At 37.8% G+C, this 14303-nt stretch overlaps 1 protein-coding gene across 1 annotated transcript in view; it reads left to right on the top strand.

Annotated features, from left to right (window-relative positions):
* Nucleotides 1-13935, top strand: part of LOC137635422 (uncharacterized) — a 36418-nt gene extending 22483 nt beyond the window's left edge. The window contains exons 7-9 of the mRNA XM_068367899.1: nt 4866-4951; nt 9674-9910; nt 11639-13935. Coding sequence (XP_068224000.1) covers nt 4866-4951; nt 9674-9910; nt 11639-12352 — 1037 coding nt within the window. The 3' untranslated portion in view covers nt 12353-13935. The remainder of the gene's footprint in view (nt 1-4865; nt 4952-9673; nt 9911-11638) is intronic.
* Nucleotides 13936-14303: the final 368 nt, after the last annotated feature.

Below are 14303 nucleotides of genomic sequence, written 5' to 3'. Positions count from 1 at the left end.
TTTATTTACTTATTGCTGTAATTTATTTAAATTTCTGCATTTGTGAAATAAAATTTCTATTTCATTACCTGTGCGTCTCAATCAGCTCCTACTTACTATGAAATACATGCCTGTCATAGTTTTATTATCCCCTTTTCCTTATGGTTATGGAGAAATTAAGATACTAACTCTTAATTTATATTCACTCTGATTATGTAATGTTCCAATACGAATACTTACTCTTCATACTCTGGAGATGAATCATCCTTCTCAACATACAGTGCCCAACCACCACTGGTCTACTTTCAGAATGTTCCTATACAAATACCAAACATTCAGCTTCATCTCCAAGTTCTTCAAGTTCTTCTATCAGGATGAATAGCCCTTCAATACCACTTTGACGTCGGCATGGCCCGTGGGAACTTCACTGCCAAGGGGGGCAGGATGCTTCTTCCCTACGGTTCTTTACCAAGATTACTATGCTAATTTGTCAATGCCTTGGCACTTACTATTAGGGGAAAAATCTACCACGATACATTGATTCTCTGGTATTCTTCCATCAGGACGCCATGGCTTCAGCCCAAAAATCGGATTTTGAGCGAAGCGAAAAATCTATTTTTGGGTGAGATAGCCATGGCGTCCTGATGGACCCTCCCTGCTACTTCGTCCAGTTTTAGGTCCCACCCTGCTCTGCTGTATCATGGTGATGGGCAAGCAACTGGCTTCAGGATAAAGACGGACATGACGTCATTTAAGCAATGGCGCCCGTTTGTTTACGTCTCGAGTATCAGTAGTAGCCACGAATGAGATTAGCTATGGAACGGCTCCCAGCTATTCTCAGCCCTTACACACCGAAGCATTAACTCTGTTCGGGGTGTAGATAGCTATGTGGCGCGTTAATACATGCGTCCCCTGTTGATATACGATGTCTTAAAGGGAAACCTTTAGGATACTCGCTCCAGAAGTTAGAATTCTGTGATAACCTGTGGTTAAATTCTCTGGGAATATCTTAGTAGTTATTTACCCAAGGAAGCTACCAAAAAGGAACCTTCCATCAGGACGCCATGGCTATCTCACCCAAAAATAGATTTTTCGCCTCGCTCAAAATCCGTTTTTTAAGTTTAGTGAGGGTAAAAGAGAGGGTTTTTTAAAGGTTAATTGAGTAAAATGGTGTTCCTATAATGTTGGGGTAGGGAAAGCCTAGGGTTTTTTAAGGTTAATTGAGCGAAATGGGGTTCCTTTAAGGTTGGGGTAGGGAAAGCCTAGGGTTTTTTTAAGGTTAATTGAGCGAAATGGGGTTCCTTTAAGGTTGGGGTAGGGAAAGCCTAGGGTTTTTTTAAGGTTAATTGAGCTAAATGGGGTTCCTTTAAGGTTGGGGTAGGGAATGTCTAGGGTTTTTTTAAGGTTAGGTGAGCGAAATAGGGTTCCTTTAATGTAGGGGTAGGGAAAGCCTAGAGTTTTTAAGGCTTGGTAAAGGAAAATTGTATCGTTAAGGCTATTTGAGGAAAAGGATAATTTTCTTACGGTAAGTTAAAAGAAAGGAGTTTTGTGAAGGCTAGTTGGAAGAAATGATAGGTTTTTAATGCTAGTTGAAAGAAAGAATAGTTTTTAAGGCTAGTTGAGGGCTAGGTTCGTTTTTTAAGGTTAAGTGAAGAATAGTGCTTTTAAGGATAGTTATTTTAAGGATAGTTGAGGGAAAAGAGAGTTTTTTAAGGATATTTAAGGGCCAATGTAATTTTTTAAGATTAGTTGAGTGAAATGATAGTTTTCTTAAGGTTAGCTAAGGGAAATTATAAGGATATTTAAGGGCTAAGGTTTTTTAAGGTTAGTTGAGTGAAATGATAGTTTTCTTGAGGTTAGTTAAGGGAAATTATAGTTTTTAAGGTTATTTGAGAGACAGAATGGTGATTTTAAGGTTAGCTTAAAGGAAAAATGTCTTTTAGGGTTATTTGATGGAAAACAGGTATTTTAATGTTAGGTGAGTGAAAGGAATTAGTCGTTAGGTTAGGTGAGGGTAAAGAGAGGTTTTAAATGAGTTGAGAAAAGGAAAAATCATTTAAGGTTGGGTGAGTAAAACAAGGAGTTTTAAGGTTAAGGTAAAGAAGATTTTTTTAGGTGAGGGGAAGTAAATATTCTACGTTAGTTGAAGTAAAGGAGAGATTTTTAAAGGCTAGGATAAGAGAAGGGGATTTTTTAAATTCAGATGAGAGAAAATGGGTTTTTTTTTTTGGTAGAAGTGAGAAGTTTTTGTAAGGTTAGGTGAGGAAAGAAAAATCTTTGTAAGATTATGTGAATGGTGGGAGAGTTTTTTTTTTAGGTCAGGTCAGAGTAAGATGTTTTTTAATGTTAGTAGAGGGAAAGAGTTTTTTAATAAAGTCCATGAAATATGCTATATTTCATTCTATTCCAGTGTAATACTAATGTGATTTTTTATATATATTCAAAACTATAAACCTCCGTAAGGTGAAATCTCTTTATACCTAATGATAGAGTGAGCGTATCAGAAGAAAGTGACGACAGGTAAAATAACAAATAAATCCTGTTGAATTAATAACCTGAGGAAAAGTGTAAGAACATGAACAAAATTGTAAGTCAGAAAAACTAAAGGAAGTTAGTTTCAGCCTTCCATTTAATATTTAACCTGTTATAAGTGAGAAAACGCAGGCACTAGGTCAGTGTAATCAGAATCTTCTATTTTAGGTACCTAGCATCAGTGAGAAAACTGTGGGACTAGGTCAGTGCGATCAGAATCTCCTATTTTAGGTGCCTAGCGTCAGTGAGAAAACCGAGGGACTAGGTCAGTGCGATCAGAATCTCCTATTTTAGGTGCCTAGCGTCAGTGAGAAAACCGAGGGACTAGGTCAGTGCGATCAGAATCTCCTATTTTAGGTGCCTAGCGTCAGTGAGAAAACCGAGGGACTAGGTCAGTGCAATCAGAATCTCCTATTTTAGGTGCCTAGCGTCAGTGAGAAAACCGAGGGACTAGTCAGTGAGAAAACCGAGGGACTAGGTCAGTGTAATCAGAATCTTCTATTTTGGGTGCCTAGCGTCAGTGAGAAAACGGAGGGACTAGGTCAGTGTAATCAGAATCTTCTATTTTGGGTGCCTAGCGTCAGTGAGAAAACGGAGGGACTAGGTCAGTGCAATCAGAATCTCCTATTTTGGGTGCCTAGCGTCAGTGAGAAAACGGAGGGACTAGGTCAGTGCAATCAGAATCTCCTATTTTGGGTGCCTAGCGTCAGTGAGAAAACGGAGGGACTAGGTCAGTGCAATCAGAATCTCCTATTTTGGGTGCCTAGCGTCAGTGAGAAAACGGAGGGACTAGGTCAGTGCAATCAGAATCTCCTATTTTGGGTGCCTAGCGTCAGTGAGAAAACGGAGGGACTAGGTCAGTGCAATCAGAATCTCCTATTTTGGGTGCCTAGCGTCAGTGAGAAAACGGAGGGACTAGGTCAGTGCAATCAGAATCTCCTATTTTGGGTGCCTAGCGTCAGTGAGAAAACGGAGGGACTAGGTCAGTGCAATCAGAATCTCCTATTTTGGGTGCCTAGCGTCAGTGAGAAAACTGAGGGACTAGCGTCAGTGAGAAAACGGAGGGACTAGGTCAGTGTAATCAGAATCTCCTATTTTGGGTGCCTAGCGTCAGTGAGAAAACTGAGGGACTAGGTCAGTGCAATCAGAATCTCCTATTTTAGGTGCCTAGCGTCAGTGAGAAAACTGAGGGACTAGGTCAGTGCAATCAGAATCTCCTATTTTAGGTGCCTAGCGTCAGTGAGAAAACTGAGGGACTAGGTCAGTGCAATCAGAATCTCCTATTTTAGGTGCCTAGCGTCAGTGAGAAAACTGAGGGACTAGGTCAGTGCAATCAGAATCTCCTATTTTAGGTGCCTAGCGTCAGTGAGAAAACCGAGGGACTAGGTCAGTGCAATCAGAATCTCCTATTTTAGGTGCCTAGCGTCAGTGAGAAAACCGAGGGACTAGTCAGTGAGAAAACCGAGGGACTAGGTCAGTGTAATCAGAATCTTCTATTTTGGGTGCCTAGCGTCAGTGAGAAAACGGAGGGACTAGGTCAGTGTAATCAGAATCTTCTATTTTGGGTGCCTAGCGTCAGTGAGAAAACGGAGGGACTAGGTCAGTGCAATCAGAATCTCCTATTTTGGGTGCCTAGCGTCAGTGAGAAAACGGAGGGACTAGGTCAGTGCAATCAGAATCTCCTATTTTAGGTGCCTAGCGTCAGTGAGAAAACTGAGGGACTAGGTCAGTGCAATCAGAATCTCCTATTTTAGGTGCCTAGCGTCAGTGAGAAAACTGAGGGACTAGGTCAGTGCAATCAGAATCTCCTATTTTAGGTGCCTAGCGTCAGTGAGAAAACTGAGGGACTAGGTCAGTGCAATCAGAATCTTCTATTTTAGGTGCTTAGCATAAGTGAGAAAACTCAGACACTAGGTGAGAAAACTCAGACACTAGGTCAATCTAATCAGAATCTTCCCTTTTAGGTGCCTAGTATAAGGGAGTAACCCCAGGGCACTAGGTCAATCTAACCAGAATCTTCTATTTTAGGTGCCTAGTATAAGGGAGTAACCCCAGGGCACTAGGTCAATCTAACCAGAATCTTCTATTTTAGGTGCCTAGTATAAGGGAGTAACCCCAGGGCACTTGGTCAATCTAATTAGGATTATCTTCTATTTAAGATGTCTAGCATAAGTGAGAAAACTCGGACACCAGGTCAGCCTAATCAGAATCTTCTATTTTAGGTCCCTTATATAAGTGAGGAAACTGATGGACTAGGTCAGTGCAATCAGCATCTTCTATTTAAGATGCCTAGCATAAGTGAGAAAACTCAGGGCACTAGCTCAATCTAATCAGATCTTCTTCTTCTATTTCAGATGCCTGGTCACAAGGCCTTCTGAACTCCTCGCCCTCCCCCTCTCGTTCATCCGCTAACACCCACCGTACTAACATTATGACGCAGGTAAGATACCTGTGTTTTAGGAGTCTGTGGCGTAGGAGGTTAGATATAACGACCACTCCCTAAAGCCCCGTTAACCCCCTAGGTTCCTGCTTCTCGAAGCTTTGGAATCCCCTTCTTTCTTATGTTTCCCTTGATATTGTTGTCCCTCTTACTTTTGCGGGCACGCGTCATTCATTGCCTCTTAACCTCTTTTCTTTGTTACTGCTTTCTCTGGTCCCTGTAACTTTTCCTTTTTTTTCAAAGACTAGATATCCTCGCTTACATAAAAGATTAAGCACAAGTTTTGGTATTCTTCTCCTGCCTATGTGGTTCATAATTGTGGTGATTGTACCCCGTTTTCTCTCTAACTTTGGATCTTCTAATTTCAGTGTTTGAGCCTTTGTGTAATTTCTCTTATTCTTCAAGATTTGAAGTTCCTTTATTATTTATCCTTTCTGTAAACAGCGTACCATTCCTCTCTACCTCCAAAGCTCTGGAATTCTAACCCAGCTTTTGCTTTCCTTAGTCAGTTTAACCTTCCCTCTTTTAGGTGACAGGTCCTTTCAACCCTTAGGATTTAACTTCATATCTATAACCCTTTCCATTCACATTCCGCTTTCCTTTAGTCGTGGTCTAGACAATGATATAAAGTTTTCACTTTCCATTGGGCTGTTCGTGGAGTTTCACTGGGCTATTGCAAGGCCTGCGCTTACCCCATTGCCTTACGAGTGATCTAATGTATTCTGGGTCATATTTATCTTTAATCTAGGCCACGTCTGAAGGAAAATGTGACTTTGCCTCCGCAATTCTCTTAATAACAATCAACGAGTCTGAAGATTTCATTATCGTGGCCTGGCAACCTATAGGTCAACCAAGTGTTAATTTTTTCTATAGTATGACTGATATTTGGCCAGGGCATGATAACTAAATGTTCAAACTTGTTGTTCACTTAGTTTATCTTAAACCTATGTTCAACTGTTGTGTTCTGTGGTATCAGTACAGTTCAAATGACAGATAACAATGTTTGATAACATACCTTTACTGCATGTTCATTTCAGTTAACAATGCTTATATAAAAAGTCATCTTTGTGTAGTTGTAGTCTACCTTTCTTCCATCATACATCAAATAACCTTTCCATCTATTCTATACATTTGAAACATCTTTCAACATCTGTACTTGTATAATCCGTGATGAATTTTGGCCTTGATAAAAATGACAGTTTTCCTACAGTGAAAAGGAGTTAAAAATGCCAATTTTCCTACAGTGAAAAGGAGTTAAAAATGCTAATTTTCCCACAGTGAAAAAAGATAATAATGCCAATTTTCCCACAATGAAAGGAGTTAAAATGCCAATTTTTCCACAATGAAAGGAGTTAAAATGCCAATTTTCCCCTCAATGAAAGGAGTTAAAATGCCAATTTTCCTACAGTGAAAATGAGTTAAAATGCCAATTTTCCTACAGTGAAAATGAGTTAAAATGCCAATTTTCCTACAGTGAAAATGAGTTAAAATGCCAATTTTCCTACAGTGAAAAGAGTTAAAAATGCCAATTTTCCTACAGTGAAAATGAGTTAAAATGCCAATTTTCCTACAGTGAAAAGAGTTAAAATGCCAATTTTCCTACAGTGAAAAGAGTTAGAAATGACAATTTTCCTACAGTGAAAGGATTATTCATTACAGAAATTGAAAAGATAATATCTACTAACCTCAAGATATCCCTAAATATGCAAATCAATTTTTCAGAGTACACTCAAAACGAGAAGCAAATTAATAAATCAGTTTTAACAACAGACCAGTCTCTGTTCACTCCATAAACTGAAAGATAAAAAATCGTACTTAGTAAATTTTAAATGAAAAAAACCCTCATAAACATTAAATCAAATCACTCATGTTTCTATCTGAAATTCTATTCCAATTTCCAAGAGCCTTCTTTATTGTTTGAAGCATAATTATTAGAAAAAAAATATCTCCTGTACAAAGGTGGGTAATAACTTCGCTTAATCACACACACTCAGGCCCAAAGGCAATACACTTCACAGTATCGCATGTGAATAATATATCTTTCAATCGACCCCTGAGTGGAGGAACGAGGATTCGCGAGATTTCGCGAGTTTTCTCCTTTATTTTGAAGGATATAGATGCATTTTGTTGTCTATATAATGACCGGAATCCTCAGTGCCTTGTTACCTCCGCCAACGATGTTGGAAGGAGGTTATGTTTTGTCCCCTGTTTGTGTGTTTGTGGACAACTTCCTAGGCCCAATTTTAATCATAGAGTAATGAAACTTGCAGTGATTAGCTATTAATAAAAAGAGGGAAATGATTAAATTTTGAAAGGGCGAGGTCACAGAGACTTCAATTTTGATTCATATTTAAGTGTATGAAAATCCACGCCTATTAATACATGTTAATATCAAAGGTCAAGGTCGAGAAATAAGCTACCGCAGCGGATATCTGCACTCTACAGAGTGCCACTCTATTTTAACATGTTTTGGAGTAAATAAAATAAACAGTTTGAGCTGCAAATCGTAATGAACAGATCAAATTTCTGTTTTGTTTCTTTAAAAATATAAAGATACATTTTTTATAGTTTTATGAATGTCTTGTATTAAAAGCAAAAGCTATTTCATATCTTACTGTAAAGACTGGAATATTATAATAGGTTTTTTCAATTGTTAAAACATCGTGAATAGATTTTCTAAGTGTTACTGTAATTATCGTATTTTGAAGAGCAGAATACGCGAGTCAATATGTCCCCAAATTAAAATGAGCAAAAAGATCAAGAATGAGCTATGATATAGAAATTATAAGTAAAACTAGTCATATAACATAGAAATAGATCAAATTAATACGTAAATGAATAGGTAATCTACTCTTTTAGTTAGAAATTAACTAGGATTTATAATGTTTCTGAAGCCCTGTCCACACGATCGAGCGTGCCCGAGGGGCAAACAGCGATACCAGGCCACAATAGTTAGTGAAAATGAGGGTTGATGACGACAGAAGCGGGGATCTGGCAACACTGTATCATGCCAGATCCATGTCTGTGGTTTTCCCGCTTCTGACGTCATTAACCCTCATTCTTACTAACTGTTGTGGTCTGGTATCACTGTTTGCCCGTCGGGCATGCTCGATCGTTTGGACAGGGCTTAAGTATTTAGTGAAATCATCAGTATAGTGATATGAAGCTGTTGGAATATACAGTATATGTTTTCACTCAGATATAATCCAATCTCAATATGTCTTGAATTTGGAGAGTTAAACTCTTTTTTTTAGTCATCCTTTTATTTATTCTTGGGTAAATTTAGAAGAAAAACTAAAATACTTTAAATTGATTCATAATACAAAGGTTTGAATATGACTTGAATTTTGGAGAATTTGCTCTTCTCATATGACATTCCTTCTTGAGTTAATTTTGAAGAAAAACTAAAATACTTTAAATTGAATCATTATAGAAAGATATATCTAGTTTCTATTGAAAAATAAACACACGAGATATTCTCAATTTATTTTTACCTTTTCGAGTTGAATTTTTGAGAATTCATTCTTCTCATGTGACATTTTATTCTTTCTTGGGTAAATTTTGAAGAAAAACTAAAATACTTTAAATTGATTCACATTAGAAAGATATATATAGATTCTTTTGAAAAATAAACACTTAAGATATTCTCAATTTATTTTTACCTTCTTTTAGTTAGATAAAATTGTCTGGGTATCTCTTCTTTTATATGGCTTGGTTCTTTATTTAGTATTTTGTCTTACTTCCAATTCCTAATTCTGATTTTCCATTGTCTATATTTCTTGTAAATATTTCACAGTATCTCATCCCTCTCTTTCCTTGTTACGTGTTTTTGACATGAGCTAACTTTCATATTTTCAAATTCTTTAATTTCACTGTTTTATCCCTTTCCTTGCTATAGCATTTATATTCATCTTCCTACTATTTTAATTTTTTACTTAATTGAAGCAATTTCATAGTATTCATTCTCAGCTTGTTTTTCAGTGTTTGTATTCATGAAACCTACCTAGATTTTTTTTCTTAATTGTTCTGTTCTGTCTTATCCTTCATATAAAAAGAGAGATATCTTTTTTTTCAAGTATCCTATTCTTTTTTATCCTTCATATAAAGGAGAATATTAATCATTCATTGCAAAGGCCTCTTCATAACACAAATTTACACTTCCTCTTCGATAACGCATTCCGTTTCCCATCCGTAAACTTTCCCATTCCGTAAACTCCTTCTCATATGCTCTGTATTACCCTTCATATAACTAAGAAATATTAATCATTTACATATCAATGCCCCTCATCGTGTAAGACTCCATAACACAAATTCATATTTCCTCTCCGAGGTCGCAGTCCGTTCCCATCCTCAGTACAGTCAGCTCCCATTCCGTAAACTCCTCCTCTTCTCATATTCTTTGTCTTATCCTTTATATAACTAAGAAATATTAATCACTTACATATCAACTCCCCTCATCGTAAAATTCTCTCCATAACACAAATTCACATTTCCTCTCCGAGAACGCATTCCGTTCCCATCCTCAGTACAGTCAGCTCCCATTCCGTAAACTCCTCCTCTTCTCATATTATCTGTATTATAATCACTTATATATTGACTTCTGTCATCGTGAAATCCTCTCAACACAAATTCACATTTCCTCTCTGAGAACGCATCCCGTTCCCATCCTCAATACGGTTAGCTCCAATTCCGTAAACTCCTCTTCTTCTTCTTCTTTGGTAGAGCTATACTCGCCAAACACCAGGTCGCACTTATACCAATTCTGCGACCCACACGATTAACAACACGAGCAGGGACTCGAACTGCGACACGTGGTACACAGGAGAATGCTGCAGTTGCTGCCACGAGGATATCAAACTGATGATACCCCCCAGCGACGCGTTCTGCAGCACTTCGTCGGGCATGACGACCGTCCTGGCCAATCCTGTTAGGGATGCGCATTCACCCTATAAGTCCATTGTAAGTATTTTTACCCTTCGTTCACTTTCACTCTCATTCTATTGACACACAAGTCTCTATATGACCTGATACTGCCTGCCATATACCCGTAAGGTCTGTAGCAAGTTTTAATAACGATATATTTCACTAGGCTGTTAATACACCTGACAATCCGTGTTTAGATATAACTGAAATGCAGTTTCAAAAGGATATTGTTACATACCATGTTGGTTTCATTAGCCTCATTATGTGATCATGCCAGCCTCCTATGGCCTTTGTAAGTTTCAGTGATGCTTTGATGTGTTTACGAGTCAGGGCAATTAGTTAACCTTACATTAGCACTTCTATTGTATTTAGTCATGGAAGCAGAAAGCCTTTTCCATATATGCTGTGGCTTCTCTGTACTTGTGGATATTGTTGAATGTTGTAAACAACTTATCTGAATTGTTTAGAGAGATTGATTGAGTGAGGACCATTGTGATAAAAGATTTAATTGTAAACAGTGGAATACTAGGAGAAATTAGGACATTGAAACGTATCATCATTGATTAAACACAATGAGGGACAGTGTATCAATTGTTTATTTTTAGAAAGTTGTTAACACAAAACCCAAAGTAGGTAGAGTATATTTGTGAAAAGATGAGAGCGAATGAAAACAATGAGAAAAGCTAAGCGTTGAAATACAAAATGGCCACACAAATTGGACAATTTGATTCAGGTTAATTGAATGGGTATTTCAAAGTTCCTAACTTGCAATCTTTATTAATAACTTTTTACGAAATATTAGAAATTAATTGGCTCTTTTACTCAAATTGGTATCAATAAATTGTCACCTGTTATTTTGGCATTAAGGTGGATGAAGTGATGTTTGATAAACTAGATGTAGATATTAATTACGTGTTGATGGAAAGAAACTAATATTTTAAAGCACAAAATTAAAATTTTTTTATTATAATTCATGAGCATAATTACTAAGAATCTGTGATGGTATGTAGTGTGATTGCAATTTCATACCCAAGCCTTTGAGAAAAGGACCAGTATCATAATTGCACCTCACGCAGTGCGTCGTACTGTAGGCATTGCTCAAGGGTCTTCGACCCTAGTTTTATATACTTTATAGTTCTCTTCTTGACCTCGGACCCTACTTCCTTTCTACCATCTTATTAACCAGACTTTGGAAACTTGCTTCATAGTACAACTGTGGCGTTTTATCTGAGTTGTGCCCTGATGCTAAATGGCCTCCCTTGCCCCAGTGATGGGTCATACTGCCCAAATTTATAGGTGTAATCCTGAATTCTTTTCTATGATCAGGTGACAGTTTACCATTTAGACCTCGAGGTCAGAAGTGGGCTAACTTTGCACATCCACGTCAGCTCGCGTGGTTCTAAAGTGTTCTTTGGCGCTTATGCCCCACAAACTAAGAATTGTACCTAGTTTGTCACATATTAGTGCTTGGTTATTATCACCTTGCAGTTGGTAAATGAGTTGTTTGGATGCATTGCTAATGAGTGCAACTGAGTCAAATGAAGCCCAAGAGCCAGTAAAGTAAATGAATTGGTAATTGCTTGTTAGTACTGGATTGTATTTTATATCAGGAAGGTAGATCATTTTCTTAGTTATACCTCCATGTTTGTCATTACTCATAAGTATTATTTATCCTTGATGTTTCAAATTCATATCCTATTAATCTAACAATGTGATGATTCCAGATATTGATTTTTATGTTTCTAATATGGTATTTTGCTTCAGAATTACCAGTACAGCGAGATTGGCACAGACACTTACGAGGCTGTAACGGCCTACTGTGAAACAGCTCACTCGGATCACGATGAAAATGAAGACATCCACCACCAGCCCTCTCCTCAACGCAGGCCAAGTCAGGAGCCTCGCCAGCTCAGACTCAATACAGAGTCCACCACTGACTTGTCCATGGATTGCTACAACTACTCGGACGAGGATGAGGACGAAACCCAGTCGTGTAGTGATACCGAGGCTTCCTTCTTCATCCCTCATGACCATCTGATGAAGGGAGGCTCCAGAAATAGCAATAGCACGGGACGCGATAGGAAAAGCACAGTGGACTCTTCTTATGAAGACATTCAAAGACCAATACGGGACAGGTTGCGGTCCGGAAGTGGAACCATTTCGGACAATATACCGTCAACTTTCCGCCGCGTTCTCGGAGAGGAACGTACCACCCAAACAGAAGTGGAGCGGAAGCAATCAAATTCAATGAAGAGTTCAAAGAGGAACACGGACTCGGGTTCTACCTCGGGCATCTCCTCGTCGAGTCCTATGGTTGCAGAATTCTCAGAATCCTCGCCAGCGAGGAAGATGAGTTCCAGGTCCTCTGCTTCTCAAGATAGTTTGGAAGAACAGTTCGAGAGAACCTTGAGTATGATATCTCAAGGCGGGTCGTGCAACTTAGACTCCGATTACCTATCTACTTCAGCCTACAACTGATATATAGAGTATTGTGAGAGACACTTGAAAAAGTACTACATGGAAGTTGTCATATCATGCAAAACAACAGATGTATGACAGGGGATCCTAGCCCTTTTTAGTTGCAATGTTTGCCATCAGTAATACATGAGTGCAACCGCAACATATCGCAGGGCTGTGAGTACTGGGCGTTTGTAGTATGGTGAAACATGATATCGCTGACTCTTGCTACACAAAGTCTTTACAATTTAAGACTAGGTTAGTTCTTGCTTGATGGTAGGACCTTACTTGCACAGTGAACTCAGCGCGTTCCCCTACACACTCCTAAACGTTCGAAAAGCTTCCGGTGAATTCTGTGGAATTTCGACCTCGTGTGCGTATATAACCAATAAATCCAAAACATATCATCAGAAATAATTTCTAATTGTTTATAAATGTTGAAATAAAAAGAATTTAGATATTTTATTTCAGACTGAGCCTGGCTCTTCCAAGTGTTTTTTTATTATTGAAATGATAATGTTTATGTGTTGTTACTGTTTAGCTGGGATAGAAAAGCAAATATGTTCCCTTTGTCACACTAAACGTTGCCTGGAGAGAGAATAGATTGTTTGAATGGGATGTTGTGTCTGATTGAAGACTGATGCTGTGGTCAGTCACGTCTGATGGAAGACTGGTTATGTCATCTGTCGCGTCTGAAAGAAGACTGTTAGTGTAATCAGTCACGTCTGACATGACACCGATAACTCACTCACTCACGTTTGATGGCAGACTGATACCGTAATCAGGCGCGTCTGAAAGAAGACTGATAATGTAATCAGTCACGTCTGACATGACTGATAACTCACTCAGTCACGTTTGATGGCAGACTGATACCGTAATCAGTCGCGTCTGAAAGAAGACCGATAATGTAATCAGTCACGTCTGACATGACTGATAACTCACTCAGTCACGTTTGATGGCAGACTGATACCGTAATCAGTCGCGTCTGAAAGAAGACCAATAATGTAATCAGTCACGTCTGACATGACTGATAACTCACTCAGTCACGTTTGATGGCAGACTGATACCGTAATCAGTCGCGTCTGAAAGAAGACCGATAATGTAATCAGTCACATCTGACATGACTGATAACTCACTCAGTCACGTTTGATGGCAGACTGATACCGTAATCAGCCGTGTCTGAAAAGGAACAGATAACGTATCCCGCTGAGTGCGATAAGACTTGATATCACGATAAGGCGTGTCTGATCGAAGACTGATATTGAAATCAGGCATGTCTGAAGGATGACTGAATATATAATTGAGCCTTTCACATCCTCCAACACAATTTTTTCATTTCAGTCCTGCGTTATATAATTGTATATCTAATATATATATATAAATAAATATATATATACACTCAGCAATAAGTGTGTTGCTGTCACATATTTTGTAAAACAAAATAAAACTAATAATTATAAAAAAAAAAATGTCCAAATAAAGCATCATAATCAAAGTTTTCTAAGTGCTCAAGGTTTCATATCATTTCCTGTGTTCATTAGGAATATTTTGCAATATTTTGCAACTATAGATTTGTATTATGTAAATCAGAATATATGTAGAGATCATTTGTTTTATTCATGATGTCCTAAAATAGGTTTAATGTTGGTTTTGAAGCTCCAAATATTTCCCACTTTTATTATTGATTCAATTTGGAGATTTTTTTTATTTTGGCTTTGTTTTTTAAATTTTGATTTAGTGTTTTAGAGTGCTATTCATGGTTGTTTAAGATGTTTTAATAGATTTTTGAAAGTTTCTTATATAAAATAATTTCGTAATTAATCATTTTGTTTATTTAAAAACAATTGATAAAAAATAATTCTTCCAATTTTTTACATGAATATTGTTCTTTCAATGATTAATAAATTATTTCGCAAATTTCTCTGAAAATCAGTAATTATTATGACAATTTTTGCACAAGTTATTCCCTTAA

This window comes from Palaemon carinicauda, unplaced genomic scaffold, assembly GCF_036898095.1.
Source record: "Palaemon carinicauda isolate YSFRI2023 unplaced genomic scaffold, ASM3689809v2 scaffold1212, whole genome shotgun sequence".
Lineage (NCBI taxonomy): Eukaryota > Metazoa > Arthropoda > Malacostraca > Decapoda > Palaemonidae > Palaemon > Palaemon carinicauda.
Note: the sequence above shows the minus strand (reverse complement) of the source record. Positions and strands in the feature narration are given on the sequence as shown.